Below are 20,016 nucleotides of genomic sequence, written 5' to 3' on the forward strand. Positions count from 1 at the left end.
TTATATGTACATGGTTCACAGAATCCCACAAACAGTTGGACCTGAAAGTTTGCCTTGAATCAAATTTTATACTTTTTTTTTTTTTTACAATGTATTTTCTGCAGTGTCTTGAAGTTTGCAAAGGAAAATCAGTGAATAAAGACTTACAGCCTCATATTTACTTCTGGAAAGGTTGCTACCTCACATCAATAGGACACCCAATAAAATAGTCTGTTCTTTATTAAGAAGTCATCTCATGTTGGTGTAATTTTACTCATTAACAGACATCAATAAATGTGTTTGTTGAAGCTGAGGAAAAGGTTTGCCAACTCTAATAGCTACTGTTCGCCATTAGGTTTAAATACCTTCAGAGTATTGATGGATGCCAACCTGAAAGTCAAAGACTAAATAACAGGTGACCAGGAGGTGTTGGATCGACAGATATGTTTTACTGGTCCTAGACCTGTACAGGTCATGGTTAAAGGAAGGGTCTGTCCTGATGATCTTCTCTGCAGACCTAATTGTTTGCTACATGTTATGTGGATGAGCCCAACTGCACAGAGATGGATGAACACATGGCAAACTGTATGCTGGCAGTGTAGAAAATGATCTGCAGCTCATGTGGAAAGATGAACTCTACGTTGCCGTAGGACATGAACTCTGCTGGGAAATCTAAGTGTGGATTCTAGGAGCTGGGAGTTATTCACAGATGTCACATTAAGGATGTTGAGAGGAAGCAGCGTAGGGGGGTTTCTCCTGGAGTCCACTGTCATCGCCACTGTCTTTAGTGGGTTTAGCTCCAGGTGGGTCTGTCTGCACCGGTGAACCAACCAATCCACCTCATGTGTGTATGCAGACTGTATCAGGACAATGACAGTGTCCTGAAACAGTCTGTGTCCTGATAATGAACAGCTGCGTTAATCGATTTGCAGGCATTTGTATACAAGGGGAGTAAAACTGGTGTTGATGCTTCCTGAGCTGGAGAAATGACCTTCCAGCTGATCAGCGAGGAAGTTGGTGATCCACTGGCATGTGGAGGCTTGTACAGTGAGCTGGATGAGCTTCTGGTGGAAGATGTCTGGGTTGATGGTGTTGAAGGAAGACCTGAAGTCTACAAAAAGAAAATCCTGGCCTATGTCCTTGGATGGTCGAGGTGGCACTGGATGAAGCGCTGACCCAAATTAACTGCATCCCCTGCCGACCTGCTGGCTCAGTCAGCAAACTGCAGGGGGCCCAGCATGGGGCCTGTGATGTCTTTCAGATGCTTCATCAGCTGGGGCTCAAAGGTTTTTACGACCACAGACGTCAGAGCTAAACTGTAAGGTAGAGCTCTGAGCACCTAATTAACTTGTAATACTACACAGATTAAAAAAAAAGTGTTGTTTTGTAGGCTTTACTTACTAACTTTTAGATCAAATTAAACTTACAGCAAGCTCTGATGCTTTGAGGCAAGTTGTCACTTAGTCTTTTTCAGGTTTATAGGACAGTCAAAGTTCAAATGAATTGGTCACATTCAGTCAATGTTGAGGGAAGTGCACTGGGAGACATGGCAGAAAGAAGGCCTGTGTTTTAGTGCTGTCTGTTGACACATCACTGAGCATCTTTGGCTCTTTGGCTGCTTGTCGTCTTTTTTTTCCCTGTAGGCAAAACAAACTCGATGACTCAGTCCAGCTTTCCGATTGACGCCATGCATCCCCTCATCACACTCATTTTCCCATCTTTGCTTACTCATTGTGTGTGTATGTTTGTGATAAGGTGTGTCTACCACAGTCAAGGATGCTACCCAGGAAACAGCATCGACAGCCTTTGTGCAATCTCGTTCCGATTTTGTTTTTCATTTGTTTCCTCTTTTTCTGTGGGGAACCAGATGGGTCAATTGCTTCATTCTGTCCTGTCTCAGGGCTGATAACACAATAAATCTAAAAACTAAAGTTTTCAACTGTTGTGCTGAGCTGACTGCCCCTTAATTGTTCACCGTGTACTTATTTGCTTAAATGAACTTCACACACAACTTACATTTAAGTAATTATTACATTGGAATCAGTCTGTGGGATCATTTGATAGCTGCACGTGAGTTAAGGATCCCTACTAGTTTTGTTTTCACAGGCTGTTCACTTGTGGTGTTTTGTTAATGTGGGCTGAAGTCATTTCCTCAGTATTTATGATGCTTTTGAAACACTGTTTTATAAAGGTCAACAATTTTCTGAATCAGTGGGTGTAGAATATGCTTTATACCTCCCATCTACAAATCTCTGCATTTCTTATGTGAACTCATACATATGTTATTATACATGTTTTTTCCTAAACTATGTAATAAATTATTATTAGAATTATTATTTATTTATTTATTTATTTATTTATTTAATGCAGGTCTAATCCCCAGAACTCCACCTTAAACATCACAGGATAAATCCCAACAAATCGTATTCCAGGAGTTTCCAGGGGCCTCAGATGCTTTATCATGTTTGGTGTCCCGCAACTTATAAATATGTCTCTGCTCCAACACTCCTGAGTTAAATAATGAGGTCATTAGCAGGACTCTGGATGACTTGACTGGCTGCTTATAAAGGGTGTTGAACTGGGGATACATCTAGAACAATGGTTCTTAACCTGGGTTCAATCGAACCCCAGGGGTTCGATGAGTCAGTCTCAGGGGTTCGGCGGAGCCTCTGCCGCGGAGGTAAAGACACACTTGTGTAAAGTCGTGATGACGCGCCACTTAATGCAGAGGATCACGTTACATTGCTTAGCCAATCAGTGCTGCGGAGGAGCACTGATTGAAGGAGCTCCACTCTCAGCATGGATTTGAACTTGTGTCTTTAGTCACTTCAGCAAAGCTCAGTTTTTACCAAATTCTGTAGCTTTCGGTGTACTTCTGAATCTGCTCCTAAGTCGCATCTTTTCGGGGTTGCTACTGCCTCTAGTGCCGTGAGGGTGGTAACACAACTAATATAATTACGTTACTAAATCAGAATACCGCAAAGTCTTCATTATTTATTATTATTTTTTCATACTCTTACGAATGTAGAGCTAATTAAATGATCTAAACAAGACCTGGAAGTGGTCCCAGTTTCTCTCGAAGGCCAACCTGCTGAAACTGTGGCAAATTTTAAATACCTTTGGCCATTCCTTGACAGTCAGCTCAACTGTGCTGAAAACACTGATTATATTTTGAAGAACTGTTGAACTGTTCTCAGAGACTCTACCTTTTAAGACGACTTGGTGGGTCACCATCAAGACTCTAGCTGGGGTCACCCCGATGTCTTGAATTTGGGGGAAAAGATCATATTTTATTTATCACTACAGAAGGGTTCAGTGAACGCACATATGAAACTGGTGGGTTTGGTACCTCAAAAAAGGTTAAGAACCACTGATCTAGAAGTTGCCGGGCATTCGGCCTTCAGGTCAGGATTTGAAGACCCCTGCTGTATCTCCTAACATAACAGATGTTCCTCTCAATGATGTGTTTACTTCTGAATTTAAAAAAAAATTAAAAAGTGTTTAAACAAAAAATAAATAAAAAATTATTACATTTGCAGTTCTCAAGCGTTATTACCAAATCTGAAAGGAGCATCTGTCAAGACAACCATAAGATAACCTCTTGTCTCTCTTCTTGCACTTTGCAGGCCGTAATGGACAGCTCAGACATCCCTTGCATTTGTTTGAAAACCTTTTAGCTGAAGTAGTTTTTTTTTTTGTTGTTTTAACCTGTAGATTCCAACCAATTCTTAGTATGTCTTTTCTTCAACCTGGTCTCACAGGAATAATGAACTGTCAATGTATCCTAGGCCTGCTTTTCAGGTGGAGGCATTTAATGTCTTTAAATTACATACTGGTGCCACAAAAAGCAACAAGCTTTTTCCTCCCCATACTCAGTTGCCAGGGTTACCAGATGGCAGCACAACTACTTTTAAGAAATGTCAGATTATACTTGTGCCTTTTTTAAATTAAAATTCTTTGCGTGATTTTATCTTTAAAAAAAAAGAAAATTATATCGTTGCTACAAGTCAATGATTCGATGCAATCTGCTGTTTCTTAAGATATAAACTTTTTGAACTACTTTGAAAAATTAATTGAGCTTATTGTAGTGTTTGATGACTTTAAGTGCAATAGATGTGCGATTGAATTTATTTATTTATTTTTTTTAGTAAAGTGCCTCAAGGCAACATTTGTTGTGAATTAGTGCTATTTAAATAAACTGAACATCAACATTCTGCCTCTGCCACCAAGTCAATATGTTCATAGGGCTTCATAAATGCTGTGTTATTGTAATGAGGAAAGTTATTTCACTATGGTAGGGACGTTCATCTCAAATCTGGTGTATTTTTGTTTTTCAAATGATATTCATTTTATCTTTAGACTCACTTTAAATGTCAGTTTTACTTTATTATTCAGATGCCTCACATGCAGGATAACAAACAGGTTTTTAAAATGATGATGCAGAGTAAATGAACGAATCACTGCAGAGAATTTAAGCTGATATGCGATAAAATGAAACAGCATATTATTGGATGGCTGAATTGATAGGAGACTATTTGTTATATAATTTTTTACAAAACTTTGATGGGATTTTTATAGCTTTTATATTTCACTTATCAAAATATTTTCCTTTATGATCATCTTAGTCTACTTATTTGCTCTTCCAACCAACAGACTAACAATATTTCACTCAATTCACTCAAAGAGCAGCTATTGCTTTCTCATTTGGGACAAATTAGTGATGTTCTCCATGTTTTTTAATTTTTTCAAACACCTGATTCACTTTTCATTTGGCTGTTTTAGCGTCTGACCTGTTGTGTCGTCAGAGATCTGACTTGACTTGTTTTCTTTATGTTGACCTGATCAACGACTTCCACTGCTGCTTTAGAATAAAATTAATTCGATTTTAACTCTGTCTCGTAATAATCATAAAACTAATAAGTTGTGTATTATATTTGACTCACTACAACAGTTTAACTTTTATCAATTGAAATTTTATACTTATTTGTTTGTCTCCTGAGTATTTTTCCTTCCACCAAGAAAAACATTGTACATTTTTGCCCAACTTCCTGGACCCATTATTTTCTCTTTAGTTTTTCCTTCTCAAAGATGTAGAAGTTATTTAAATTCAGTCAATTTCTTAGTGTGATGATGACATTAATTTTTATGAAGTGCAGACGTGTCCATGAAGAGCACAAACCTTTTCATCCCATGCAAAGCTCCATGGCTGCATACAGGCCTTTTGGGTGCTGCTGCTCATCTTTGCATTTTCCCTTTGTTTTTGCTCCATCCATCAAATGTAAATATACCTTTTGAATAATGTTGCTGCTTAGTTGTCTTACAAAAAAGATGTAGTCCACCCATTGTGTAATATTAAAATAAAAATTGTATTGGAATTTGTATCCAATAAGTTAGCTTTGCAATTTAATTAATTTCCTGCCCGCAAAGTTTTCTCTTTTTTAATTAGATACCTACATATTTAGAGATTAAATGAATTACAGTAAAATAAAGAAGTCAATCACATCACAACAAATTCATAATGCTTAATTCCTCGTCTGTAAGCTCACAGTGAAATCCACTTCTAAAAATAAATTAAAAAATAGATTTGTGTTTGTGCTGTTGTGCCACAATAGCACAAACACAGTAACACACTGGAGATCATTCGTTTCCTCTGACCCTTATTCGGATTAACCCAAGGCCATCTGTGTTCCTCACAGTGTCCTCGTACCTGAGGGGCATGTGGGAAACCAGGCCAACCTATATTTTCCTCGTGCCTTGCAATGCAGGGGGAATCTGCTCCGCGTTGGCATTTCAAAGTCCTCACTGTATATCTGCGAGTTCTTTTCCTTCTCTAACACATGCAAAGTCAATCATTTTTTTCTCCTCCTTCTCCCAAGACCGTGTCCCCTCTGGTGTGTGGACAGCACATCAATGGGAACATTAAAGGTTACAAGACTCGACAAAACAACACTCTCACAGCTCCAGCCTGACACCTGACTGTACCTCCTTTGATCCTGGAATCTCTTTCTGCACCTACACACTCACAGGTTGTCCATCTGGGTCATTTTTACTCTCACAGGTTGATAACAATTCTGCACATTTTCAAATAAATGTAATTGTTTTACGTCTACAAAAGATGTTGTACTGCGGGAAGTCCCAACTGAGAGTTTTGTCTTGTTGCAACAAATTATATAAGTATTAAGGATTTAATATAGGGTGTATGTTAAATCACATTATCTGTGACTCAGAGGGAAGTGTCAAAGTTAAATTTAGGGTTGAGTTTTAACCCTTTCATGCATAGTGGCCACTAGAGTGGACAGCTGTCTAAAAGCCATTTTCTTGTGCTTCTTGTGGATTTTTATGTTATAAATGCACACAGACCACTGAAGTGGACACTAATGCATCATAAAATACACTATCAACTACTGGCCATCAGCTGCAAACGCAAGAAATTATTTTTGTTAAATCCAGTATGGCCGACAGACTTAAAGCATGCCAACCGACCCGGTCCCTCCTTCTACTGTCTACGATTCTTAGAGGTAATAAAAATAATATTGTGACATTAGATAACCCCTAAACAACAATAACAATACTGCTGATGTATTTTTCAAATAACAGCTTTGTATTTGGAGGAAAGTACAATTGATCAACTAAAATAAAATAAAAAATTTGGGTCTTTTCTACTGTATGAAACTTTTAATGTATTTCTTGTTTCTATGTCATTTTCTGTACCTCTGCCCTGTAATTAGCAGGCTTACTGTTGATTATTTAAAGCTTTTCTTTCCCTTTATTAGTCTACAAAGCTTTTCATGAACAACCTTTCTACTCCCCAAGCTCAGAAACAGATGTAGTTGACTTCGAATTAGTCACCAGCAGTGATTTATAAGTGTGAGGCACTGCTGACACAGCCGACTCACACTTCAGTCGGCTGTTTTTACACTACACATTCAGTGAAAGGGCACAAGCCCATTTTCCCCATGAAAAGCATATATTTATGCACTCTATGTACTCTATAGTATGTTGATTGTCTTTGCAGGAGTAATTACACATTGCGCAACTTGTATTGTACTTTAAATATGCTGTAGTTCTGTGTTTTTTGTGCGTCGAACCCAGCGACAGTTCTGGGATTCCTTGACTCAATTATTTTTCTCATCTCCTGTAATTATACGACAATCTGGAATACTCCTCGTGGAGGAAGCAGTCGCAGGTGTATGGATGTACGCATCTAAAGCTCTAGTTAGTTTTAGGGGTATTATTGTATGAATGCGTAAAACTTGATTCAGCTGGCAGAAACGTTTCCACAAAGATGGTGCGTTACATTTCACCACAGCTAAGCAGTGACGAAACTGCTTGGAAGTGTATATAAATTAGAGAACTGTGGACTTTTGCCCAATTAGCCTTTTCCCTCTCCTAAGGTTTTCTTCACAGCTTCCAGTCTGCCTAACAATCAAATCCCTTGCACAAATGAGCCGACCACCTAAATCTATACTATGCTGTCGACCTTCTTTTTATCCCCCTAAATACCACCCAATCAGCTTCAAGGTTTTCCTACTTATATTATTTGTTCATTACAAGAAGGTTTCTCATTCCTCACCTAAATTAAAGTAAATAGTGCAAGGGTGGCACTGCACTCGTTCTTCCTTTCCTTTTATTAATGTAATTGATTGGACTCTATTTGGAGAGAAGGCGACTGAAAACCGAATGAAAATGTTAAAAGTCTCGTTCAGACAAAGAGTGAGTTTGGTCGCTTCAGAGAAGACTTCTTCAATATCCGCAGTCATTACACGGATGGTCGTGGACTGCATGAAGTAATCAGCAAACCCAGAAAGGAAACATTTCGTAAATCTATACATACTCTTAATCAGAACTTAATCAAACTTTGCGGGGAATCTTGCATCGCTTTCACAGACTTCAGGTTCCCTCCCAGACGTGAATGAACTTGCATCACACGCTCATGGCTAGATTATTGGTTTCTGCCCAATGAATTTTATGTTTGATACCTCAACTTGACATTCCTGTTAGGCACTAACACCACAGTGCTCGCAGATGAAAGCAAAGGCAATGGAAGGCATCAAACATGAGGTGTGTTCGCCGTGCCGTTTGCTCACCCATTCTTCACCTTTCATCCACCGAGAGCATGAGCGCTGAGGTCAGGCTTTTCCACTCGCTGGGTCGGAGTCAGGTTAATGGAACCCACACTTGTTTTAGTTTGATATATTTACTCGCAAATTGATGGCAGGGCATGTCCCCTAACTGCAGCATGTTAGCGTGAACAGATGGAGTTTGTAAAGTGAAACCAGTCATGCGTTATTTGCCATTCCTCTATGTCTGCACCTGCTCCTATTAACCCGAGCTTTAGCTATATGTATAGAGGTGGTATATAAGCACAGAGCAGGCAGGTTGCTCTTCAGCAGGGAATTTCAACACACAGCAACACTTGTTTCTTTTTTCTTTTTTTTTTTTGTAAAGTTAGATAGCCTTGCTCTAAAGTTAGCTGACAGATGATGTTGGAAATATTACTGTGTGTATTGACCAAACTTAAATTAGCTTGCTATTTCTGTAAAACTGAAAAATCAAACTATTAATGCATTAAAAATCATATGTATTATTTACCCTTATGAAATGCTGCATTTGTCATATATTAAACTCCAGCAGTGGCTAGAAATGTGGGGTCTGTATTTTTTTTCTGTATTTTGAAGCAACAAAGTTTCCTTGTTTGTTCTATTTTCCTTCCTCAGAAAGAATGTGCTTGTTTTTTTGATTAGCTGGGTGCAATGGGCTTTTGGTGCCTTTGTTACACCGCAGTAATTAGGCTGTCACTCAGAAACCAGATGGCTGTTGGCTAAAATGGGAAGTTTTCAGATGAGACTCCTGTTTAGTCTTGTTGTTGTGGTCCCAGAAAACATTACTATACATGAGCGTGAATGCTAAGAGTATTGTATTCATATTTTCCAGTTTCTTGTTAGTGTATCTGTTTAAAGCTCTTTAAAAAAATAATAACTTTAAGTTTATCCCTAAATGTTTAAATATTTTAAGGTATAATTTCAGAAACCCAAGAAATGAGAAAAACAATGAGATAGGTTTTCTCATTTCAGATATATTCCTGTGGAAATGTAGAACATTTTGAGAATAGTTGCAATACAAGGTGAATGTAGTACCTTGTATTACAACTGTACATGATTGAGTGAATGACCAACAGGCCGTTAACCAACCACAAAAATATCCCACCACGTTTTTACCACTGACAACTGCACTGGTGTGGATCTGAGGCAGATGTTCTGGTTGTTGTTTACCTTTTAAATTAACTGACGCAGCACCTTGCCCGTCTCTGTCTTTCCCAAACAGATTGTGTTTGAAGGAGTCCGAGGCGCAGGCTTTGAGGGAGATATCGCCATCGACGATGTGTCCATCACCATAGGAAAGTGCAAGCAGGAGAACACGGTAGCCAACGCAGGTAAGACAGGTAAGATGTGACTGATGGGAAATGACTGGTGCCCGAGTGTGTGTGAAGAGAAATGCGTCTGAACATGCAGAAAAATTTTCACTAAGACAACCAGTGCAGCATGTGTTAAAAGGTAGACAATTTAATTTAAGCTGAAATAATATTAGCTAAAGCATAATATACTACTGAAGAGAAAGAAGCGGTTTATTTCTCTTTAGCTTTTAAGAGAAATAAATACGCGTCTCTGTGTTTAGGAACATAGAGGAAATATTTTTTGTGTGTCTTTCCTCAGCAGCAATTGTTTCACCCAATTTTACCTGTTTTCATTTTCTAATTTGTCACATCACACTCCTGCTGCCTTCCCTATATTCAACTTCATTATGCCTCACCTCTCCTCCTTGCTCCATCTTCCCCTCTGATAAATGTTTGCCTCTGCGCACCATGCCTCATGTTGGAGAGGTTCAGTTATTTACCCTTCGGCGTGAAAAGGAAATGAAAGAACACCATTTGTTAAAAAATATATTTTTTTTATAAAATAAGCGTAATTTCAAGATTGTAAATGACACAGAGGTAAAAAAAAAAAAAAAAAAAAGACAGAAAAACAAGACAACTTTAAATTGTTAACAGATTTTTTGTGTTTTTTAGGAAGAATTTCAGTAAAAGCTGACTCATAATTGTATGAATGTTACATGAATTTTATTTGGGACCCCAGTTTGCTACTAAGCCAACAAGCAGTAAAAGCTCAATTATATTGTCCTTGCTTTATCTTTGTTTTCATTTTGCATTGACACAATCTATTATTTTCATATTAAATTCCCATAGTCTTTCTATAAAGCTTCCCTGATCATAACTGCTTTGAAAAAAGCATCATTAATACTACTAATAAATTTATTAATGGTATCTTTATTAATTCATGGGATTATTACCTATTTTTGACCCAGCACCAGTACCAACATATAAATCAGGTTCTCACTAACTCTTGGTCACATTTAACAATATTTATTAGTTTCACTTTTTTGTGCTGCATGTTGAGCCGTTTTGCATTATTTTAGCACAGAGAGAGATGGGTGGTGGATATGGAGGTAGCACTAGTGTGTACCTCACATAAATTTGCACCTGCAAACATAAGACTTCTTCTGTCTAATAATAATTTTAAGAAAAAGAAAAAAGCCACTTGATGAACTGAGATTAAACTTCTAAAACAGGAGCACGGCCATTATCAAGCAACTTTACCTTGAGGGTAACACACACACACACACGCACGCACACACACACACACACACACCCACACACACACACACACACACACACACAAGGGTTTCAGCAAAACACTTCATGTCAAAATAAGCATGTGGAGTGACACAACTAGCCTCAAGGGTCAAAGAAAGAACAAAAGGTCAAAGACATAGAGAGACTAAAGTGTGTGAATACATACGCTTTAGACGGCTAAAATGTGGTCAGAAACTATTTCATAGAAAATATATATTCAGCACTGACTCAGCTGGCTTAGTCCATGCCGCCGCTGCTTTTAGTGTTCCTGTGCTCTTAATTCTTTGAAACTTGTGAAAAATACAGGCTAACAGACAAAGACGCTAAATAAACCTCAAGCAGATCAAAAGAGCGGCAACTCCAGGAAGAAGTGAGACGTGTGAGTTGAGTATTAGAGCAACAAGCTTGATTTTATTCAGCAACATGTGGTGGGAATCTACAGGGCTTTGTTAACTTTTGCTTGGATTTGCGACAAGAGAAAATATCAGAGCCACGAAATCATCTCGTAACAGCAAAAAAAACATGAACGTCACTGAATTATTAACAACTTGTGTTTTCTTTTCAAACCTTTTGGAACGTTCTGCGTGAGATGCATGTGTATGAGCACGCCTACAAGCCTGTGCTGCAATGTAACACATATGTGCATGTAACAACACTGGCGGATGGTGTAAATAATAGATGATGGCATAAACAGGAAGAGGAAAGCTCTTGAGCTCAAAGAGTGTGCATGTGCGATTGTGTCCTACGGGTTCTTTGAGACTCGCATGGCACAGACAGATGGGTAATTATCAGGCGGGCGACACGAAGGTCTTTGCCATTGCAAGAGACATAAGTATGTCTCTTGCAATGTTACCTCCATTGGTTCTGCAAGGTAAAATAAGTAGCACATAATGAGTTTTCAGCACATAATGAAGTAGAAGGGAAGCACAATTAAAAGAAGATAAAATAACGTGATGAATGCAAGTTGCATCTCATGTATTGAGCCTTAAAAGCACGAGTTCTGACCTTGTTTCTTGTGTCCAAAGTTCCTAAATAGGCTTAAGTACAGGTGTTGTTTTCCCACTGGGACTTTGTTTTCCCCACAGAGACCGGCCCCACTCTGCCTCCCCCTTTTGTGGGAGAGGAACCAAGCTCAGTCGTATCCCCCATCATGGAAAACCAAGCTGTGTCTCACGCACAAACCGCACAAAATCCCACATCTAAAAAGATTCACCTGCAGATTTTAGTTGTATTTTTTGGAAGGATAGTCTGAAAGTGTTCTGCTGGGCTAACGTTACTTTCAACATTAAGCACAATCTTTAGCTTTGTGGCTGAAAAAATTTTGAATAGTCCGGTTATCATGGCATGAGTTATGATTTCCCAGGCCAACAAGTGATCGGCATTTTGAACTTCATCCTGACCCAAATAGTCACACACCACACGCTGTGTAAAAATGACATCAGGACAAAACAAGACCAAAAGTTTTTCCATTTATTACCACTATAGATAAGCAGCCTACATTTAACAATGCTCACATTTATATCAGGTTAACAGAGTGCATACACAAGGGACTCTTGTGCTAAATGAAAGATGATTGCCTCTGACTTATTTAGTGCAACTCCAGCTGCACAAATCACAGAGCTCCACCTGGCTTATGTTGTTCACGGAGCAAAGGAGACGGGAAAAGAAAACGGTACCTTTACAAAAACATATACAATTTAAATAAATCTCTCTAAGTGACTTTTTATCAGAATTGACATTTCCAGTAACACATAAGACTTTAGTCTACAGTCTTACGAAGGGGTGAGAAACCCTTACAACCAGAAATTTTTGAAATCCAAACAGCTTCACTGACTCAAAATGACTTTGTAAGCAGATCATGTGTCAGTAATATCAATTGTTTGTGATATATTTAAACTACACATATAGTGTTGAACATGGTAAAATCCATACTATTTGCTGATGATACAAGCAGGGAGAATTTTCTGAAGCTTTTAGAGATGATCCCCTCAGAAATGAAAATAAATTAAAGTATTGGTTTGACAAAAAAAACTGTCATTGGGGGCTCGTCAAACGGTTCTGTCGGTTATGTTCGGTTCGGTAAGTTTGGCTTTTGTTCTTGCTGTGTTAACTGAATTACGTTCTTCTTTGTGAGCGCTTGTTTCGCATTGGTCAACTGCTTGTTAGCGTTTCGCTCTGGACGCTCATTTCCATGCGTTTAATTGGTGACGGGGGAAGCCCGTGACGCAATTGTCCTTATTTGGACTTGTGCGCTCTTGGGGGATATGCAGGTGGTTTGGATGAAGTGCGGTGCATTTTTGTTGGAGCAGGATGTTTGTTCCATGGATTTGAGTTTAGCGATAGGGAAGTGGCAAGTTTTTAAATGTGCGCTACTAAAACGTTTTGAGCAGGTGTCCCCTTGTAGGCTTTAGCGGCGTTTCCCAACAGGGGTTTCACCGCGTTCTTTATTAGTGTGGAGGTACGGCGGGTGGAGCTTCCCTCTTCCCCTTTCCCTTCATCGGCTCGGGAGCATTCCGTGGTTTCGAGGGGGTGACAGCCTGCTGGTCGCCTTTCTTGTACCACTGGTTTTTAAATGCATAAGAACCCATCGCCACGCCTCACGAAGACTAGGGTTGAGTTTGTAAGCTTCTTCGCTAGGCAGTTAGCGGGGACACGCTGCGGGTGGTCGCTTTTATTGTGCATGTTGTCGCTTGTCTGTTTATAAACCATGGATCAGGTTTAGGCTTTTAATGGTTAAAGTGTGAAGAACAATTATAATGATGGCAGAGCATTATGATGATCACTTGAGTGTCACGTATGTGATCGGCACGTCTAGAAATTTTAAATTTGAGATTGGTGTGTGCTTAAGCCTTGTCTAAACTCGTCTCCGTCCTTAATGGCGAGCGTTACTGGTTTGTCCGGTGGGCAGCAAACAGACTTGCGTTTCAAGTTCAGTGGAAGGAAAGTGTGCTTTGAGCCAGGTTGTGCCTGTGAAATGACCGTTCTGGTGGAGGAGTTGGCCCACGTTTTGTTTGAATCCCATGAGAGTATGGTGCTGGACCATGCTGGGTTTGTTATGCGTGTGGCTCTCTGTGTTTTGTTGGTCATGTGATGAGAATCCAGGGAAAAATTTGTGAAGCAATGATGTGACTGTTTGGTTTTGTGGAGATGTCGGCTCCCTTTTGGTTGATGCCCTTTTGGTGTTGCTGGCTGTGAGACGGCAGTAACTTTGAGTATGGTGCTGGACCATGCTAAGGGTCATCGTGTTGTGGGTGTCGCTCTCCATAATTTGTCACTTGCTTGGTTACCTGACTTGTGGAGCAACGCTTTGTGGTAGTGGACCACTTGTTGCTGTGACCTTTTGTGTTGGGTATCACCAGTTCAGATCTGGTTGGTTTACTGGTTATTGCTTTAGCGAGTGGTAACTGGGTGAATCCATTTTGATTTGGCTGTGAACCTGTGGTAGGTCACTTGTGTGTCAGGTCTGTGTTCGTAAGTGGGTTCTTTCCTCGTAAGGTACCTTGAACGTTTTGAAACAGAACATGTCCTGTTGGCTGCTCGACCATTCTGTGCTACTCTTCCTAACCAGTGAGACATGAAGGCTGATGTGACGGTGGTCATCATGAACACCTCTTGGGTAATGTACTACCAGCTCAAACATTTTTAAATTCATTTTTGTTTTGAATTTTTAAAGGTTCCCCTTTGGGGCCCTTTTCTTAAGGGTGGGGGTGTTACGGCCCTGGGCCTTAAGGGCTGGGCTGCAGGTGTTGCTTTTGTCTGTCCTTGTGCTCCTCCCCTTTACAGGTGCTGCTGATCAGGTTGATTGGGAACGCAGAGTACTTAAACCTGGCTGTCTCCATCTTCTGGGTCGCCTTCAGCGTCCACTCTGCCACTTGACGCTTGTGGTGTTTTGTTGCCAGGCCTCAGCTCCCCTCCTTTTTGCACATTTGCGTTTGTCTTTGTTTTGGCACTTCAACACTTCCATATGCACTCATACAACACATCCAAGCATTTGCATTACACCACTGATATCCACAATCCATTGTTGTTTTTGTTAATAAATATTCATTTTTCTACACTTTAACCCCTGCATGGTCTCCCGTTTTGTTATGACATTGAGCCAGTCGTAACAATTGTATATAAAACTAAATGCCTGTATATGCAAACCACAATATTCCAGCACAATGGTATAAATAATATACAATTGAACATTTCAGTTGGACTTACAAAGTCAAACAGAAACGTAATGAGGCATTTTAAAAAATGTGCGTTAAAATTCCAAACGAAGACTTGAAGACAAACCAAATATTTCAATGTCCATCAGAATTATGGATATGATAAGAGGGGAACAAAAACTGCTAATTTAAAGGTAGTGATGAGAAACTCACACCTGGTTATGGAGTTGCTCAGAATAGATTTCTAGACAAAATAGACCAACAGTAAGAGAATATGTGATTTTATAGAAAGTTAAAACCAAAAGACCACAAAACATTCAACAGATTTCTACACTAACAAAAAAAAAAAAAACACTACAAGACTAATTGGTCAAAATAAAAATTCTAACAAGAACACCAGATTCTATTTCAATTTATTGTCCATCTTCTGTGCTACAAGAATGTGGAGTGCACTGTTTATTGATCTAAGCTTTATTATAGATATTGATTTTGTGCCTGAGGGATGGACAGTTCTTATGAAATCGTATTGATTTTGGAATACACGACACCCTCTTTTATTCATAGAACTTTGTTGAAGTAGGTAACAATTTTAATTTCTTTATGAAGCACTAGTCTATACTGTTTGTGTAGTAGGAGAGATGATGGCTGGTAAGAGTGTAGTAAATAACTTAGAAAGGAAAATAAGATTTTAACATTGTAAAATAAACTTCAGTTGATCCTGAATGTCCAGCTGACGGTTGAGTTTATCTAAAAACATGTTTATCTAAAAACATGTCTAAAAACGAGATTAGAGCCATGGACTAACTTTAATGAGTCTGGAATTTGTTGTTTACTCTTCTCTTTTTTCATTTCAGCTCACTTTGCTCATCCAAGAAACACTCTATTTACATTTTATGACATCATCCATCATCATCATCATCATCATCGCTGCAGAACTGATAAGGAAATGTTAGTCCGTTTAAGCACATCAGTCTTAAACTCACCAATAAAACCCCGTCGGGGGAATTCATGAGGAATTGCAGCCTCCTGCTTTTGACCAACCAACTATTTGCTTTTATTTTGCCCTGGATTTACAAAACAAATTGCACTAAATACATGCAGGAGCAAACAGTTCAGGAGATGGAAGCAGTTTGCACCTACGTTTGCATCAGCTACAAAACACAGAAGTAGTAATGAAATAAACCATTTTGTGAGATACCAATGCTTCTGTTTCTTGTTGTTTTTGTTACTTTCATTAATCCAATTATTGATCTGATGAGGCATTGCTCTGAACTTTGAAAATAAGGAGAATGACAGATTCTTTATTGCCTCTGTTCCACAACTCACATGGATTGTTGTAACAAAGTTAGTTTATTTTCTATGCATTTCTATACCTTTTACTGTGTTCTGTAATTAACGTTTATATGTTGTGTCATAATTTGCGAACTATTGAGCACACCTGAATATAAGCCACACACACTATTTTTGAAAATCAAAAAGTGTGCATACCCGCATTGTACACACATACATGCATACCTCTATCACTGGTTTTTCAAACTAAATTCATATGTTGTACTTTCTTTAAATGTCAGCAAACTGTGCAGAGACATGATGTGCTCGGTGAAGTTGTTTTAAGAGCAGTTATGCCTCTAATTTGAGAATTTTAATCATCAATAAACTAAAATTTGGCCAAATGTAGCACCTCCAATTGACTTTGTGAACACACCTCATAGTGTTTTGATTCACAAAAATCATTTAAACTGTTCAAAAGTCAAGTGTAAATGCACTGCCTCTCTGCATAAACTGATGAGACTTTTTCTGTTTGCCTTCTTCCCGTAGTTCTCATTGGAGGATCACGGTCACTCCCACTGGCCAGGTGGCTGACCTTTGGCCTCTCCTGCTCCCTCTCACTCCTCTACAGATGATGAGCACTTCCCACAGCACCACCACTTGTCTGTACTAACAGACACTGCCCTGACTCGCGCTTTTTAAATTTCCCCTTTCTCCTCCTCCTCCTCCTCCTCCTCCTCCTCTCTTGTACATGTGTCGTCGCTCCTCCTCGCTCGCTGTCATATTCCTCCTGCCTTATATCGGTTCCATTCCTACGTCACAAAGATCTATCAGTTTGTCAACTTTCTGTCCTCTTTCTTTGACTGTTGCAGCATTTATGCCCAGAGCATAATCATCTGACTCACAATCGGTATTAAGGGTTGACATACTTGTAGAAGAGTAAACCTTTCACCTCAAACACTATGATAGGAACACCTTATTCATATTAGTGTCTCTTTCTTGCCTTTCTCTGTGCTTCATCAGCCTTGTTTGTCCATGTGCATAATGTTTGTAACCATCCACCCTCCCCTCCAACCACCGCATCCCACACTCCTGGCACCCTATTTCCAGACACAGCAAAGTGTCGGACACGCTACCAAAGATGACAAAGAACCTGAGGGAATAAAACGAAAAACAGGGATTCCAAAAAGAAAAGTGAGAAAAGAAGCAGGAGAGGATTAAAAAAAGGGATTTTTTTTTTTTTTTTTACAAAGACTGCCATCTTTTTTGCATCGTTCTTTGGGGTAGTTGGAAACTACTGACAAAGAGATGAAGAACCACATGAATGAATAAAGCAAAAATAATTGTTTGTGGAAAAAGGACGCATATAAAGAGGATGATGAAAGCTGGACGCCCCCAGTAGCCTCTCTGCTTGCCACAAAAGACAAACCTCAGTGCGGATTATACGTGTACATTTATCTCTCTATATACATACAGTATATATATATATATATCTATATATTAAATATAACAAAATTTAAACTAAAAGACTACAAGGACAATGGAGGACTGTAGTAAGTAAAATTAAAGAAGCACAATGTTTATACTACTCTGTTGTACCTTTGAGTTTTATTTCACTTCCTATGTGATGTTGCAGTCAAATCTTTTCAATGTTTTTGATATTTTGGAGGGTTTTTTGTTTCGCCATATTAAGGATCAACGACAATGAGTAATAAAGTATTATTATATTCATATCTATACGATGTAGAGAGGATGATTTATGGTCCTGAACCTGATCTGAGCACGCAGGGGGAATACACACATGACTCAAGCCATCTGGATAGAAACCACAACCTTTTCTTTTGCACTAACACTAAAAGACACACGCCTCTAAACATACATCGCACAAACACACACCCATCTATCCTTGTTGCCTTCACCGTAAACCCTGCAGAAAGACCGCTTCTTGAATAAAGCAAAAAAAAATAAAAAGAATGGTTGACAAGATTTTAACGACTATATTGATGCACTTGTTTTTGTAAAAAAAAAAAAGAACAAATGTTTAAATTACTAAATAGAAACAAAATTCCTTATATAAAGAAAATTAAAGTGTTGAAAAATATTAAGAAAACCCTTTTCCCTGATTTCTTTTTAACATTTGATGCTATGTATGGATATTTCACAGCAGGATTTCTGTGTCTACCAGGTGGTGTGTGTGGATTGCTTTAGTCCAGTAGTTGTGTCTTTAGATTAATCAGATTTCATAATTCCATTTACATGATTGTTAAATTTAAGCAATCTGAGCGTCATATATCAACCTCAATGTGCAGATGAACCACTTAATGGAGGCGTAATCCATCTTTTATTTAATGTTACTTAAATTGAATGCAGTTGTGGTTTGCTACCATGCTTTACCTAAAATAACTGTCAGCTGTTAAACTTATTTTTAATGTGTTTCTGTATGCTGATCACCTTCATTGCCATGTATATTGCATGTGAAGCTGTCTGTTCATGCCTGTACTCACTTCTTACCTGTGTCATGTTAACATTGAGTTGATCATTACATTTTTTTTTTTTGTCTTCATTATTTTTTTTATTTGAGTTTTACGAAGCTACGTTGTTGTTTTTGTTGAAGGATAAGTAGCACACAGGCGCCATGTGTCTGTTAAATATCGACTCACCCATTTATGCTTGTTTGAGCACATAAGAACACATCTGTAAGATCCCACAGTGTCAACATTCACACAAATTTAAGTTTTCACAGGTTTCTGGGAAAAGAAATGATTTGTGCATTATCTTATCTGACTACATCCGTCTTAGAAAATACCTCTTGTTTTGTAGTAACTTTTAAACAGTTGTTTACTTGGGGGATTAATTCCAGGTTAAGTTGCTCATAAGCAGTATTCCACACTGATGAGTACACATTGCATATGTGAATACTTTATACTTAGCTGCAAGTATGTTGATGGCATATAAGGCATTCATATGCATGACATCTCCTCATGTTAACTGTCCAGCCATTCCTCTTACTGCTTAGGTAGAAGTAGTGAGTGGTGAAAGTTTATGCTCGCAGTTTCTGAATGCGAGCATGATGCTTTTTGAAATTATTAATGGTATTAGTGCCACATATGAGCTTTTATTTTGGTTTACTCAATAGGAAACACATTTTTTTTATTAATTTTGTGACAACTTAAAACTTGAGTTTAAAAGAGAGACATCTTCTAAAAATGGTCCTTTGGGAGAACATTGTTGGAAGGGGACATTTAATCCGATAGGGGAAATAATTTCATTTTTTTATCCCATCACAATCCAATACCGTAAGACATGAAGTAGTACAGTGGTTTCATTCCTGTTTAAACAGACAAGTCATTAATGATATTTTTATGGATACTTACATTTTCATCTTTTCAAATTAGACATTTTTCAGTAGTTGCTTAGAACTTAAGTAATAGTTCATAAGAATGTAATTAAGCCTGTAGCAGAACTGTATTTTGGGCAACAGGAGGGTTCCATATATGTTCCGTAATAAAGTGACATGCTAAAATTTTCACGTATTTATTAAGTGACACTCATTTTTTCATTAACGTAAAACAAACCTTTGTCCCTTTGCACTCAAACGTTACAGCATAAAAAGCATAACTCATTTTTTTCACATACTGAAGAACATGAAATTTCACTTTGGTCTATTTTCGTATGAAAACCAAAATTATATTTTATTGCTTCCAGAAACAAACTTTATGATTTGTGTAATCTTCTAAGGAATTGTCTAGTTACTAAACTAGGTGGGATCAAATGTGTTGTTAAATGAAGTGATAAATCTAAAGACAGGAAACTGAAGAGTGACTGAAATTTTACTGTAAAACCTAGAAATGACAATGAGCTGTTTATTCTTTCATTTCCTCGCAGGCTCTGAGAGTTTAAGACAGATTTTTATTAAATAAAAGA

At 38.4% G+C, this 20,016-nt stretch overlaps 1 protein-coding gene across 2 annotated transcripts in view; it reads left to right on the plus strand.

Moving 5' to 3' along the window:
- The window catches only part of mdga1 (MAM domain containing glycosylphosphatidylinositol anchor 1), a 176,014-nt gene extending 156,393 nt beyond the window's left edge, over nt 1–19,621 (plus strand). The window contains exons 17-18 of one of the 2 annotated variants that reach the window (XM_081605316.1): nt 9,304–9,421; nt 16,642–19,621. In XM_081605316.1, the coding sequence (XP_081461442.1) occupies nt 9,304–9,421; nt 16,642–16,727 (204 nt within the window). In that variant the 3' untranslated portion in view covers nt 16,728–19,621. The remainder of the gene's footprint in view (nt 1–9,303; nt 9,422–16,641) is intronic. The other variant, XM_081605317.1, reaches the window with a different exon arrangement.
- The last annotated feature ends 395 nt before the right edge of the window (nt 19,622–20,016 follow it).

Source organism: Poecilia reticulata, chromosome 3, assembly GCF_904066995.2.
Source record: "Poecilia reticulata chromosome 3, P_reticulata-male-v2, whole genome shotgun sequence".
Lineage (NCBI taxonomy): Eukaryota > Metazoa > Chordata > Actinopteri > Cyprinodontiformes > Poeciliidae > Poecilia > Poecilia reticulata.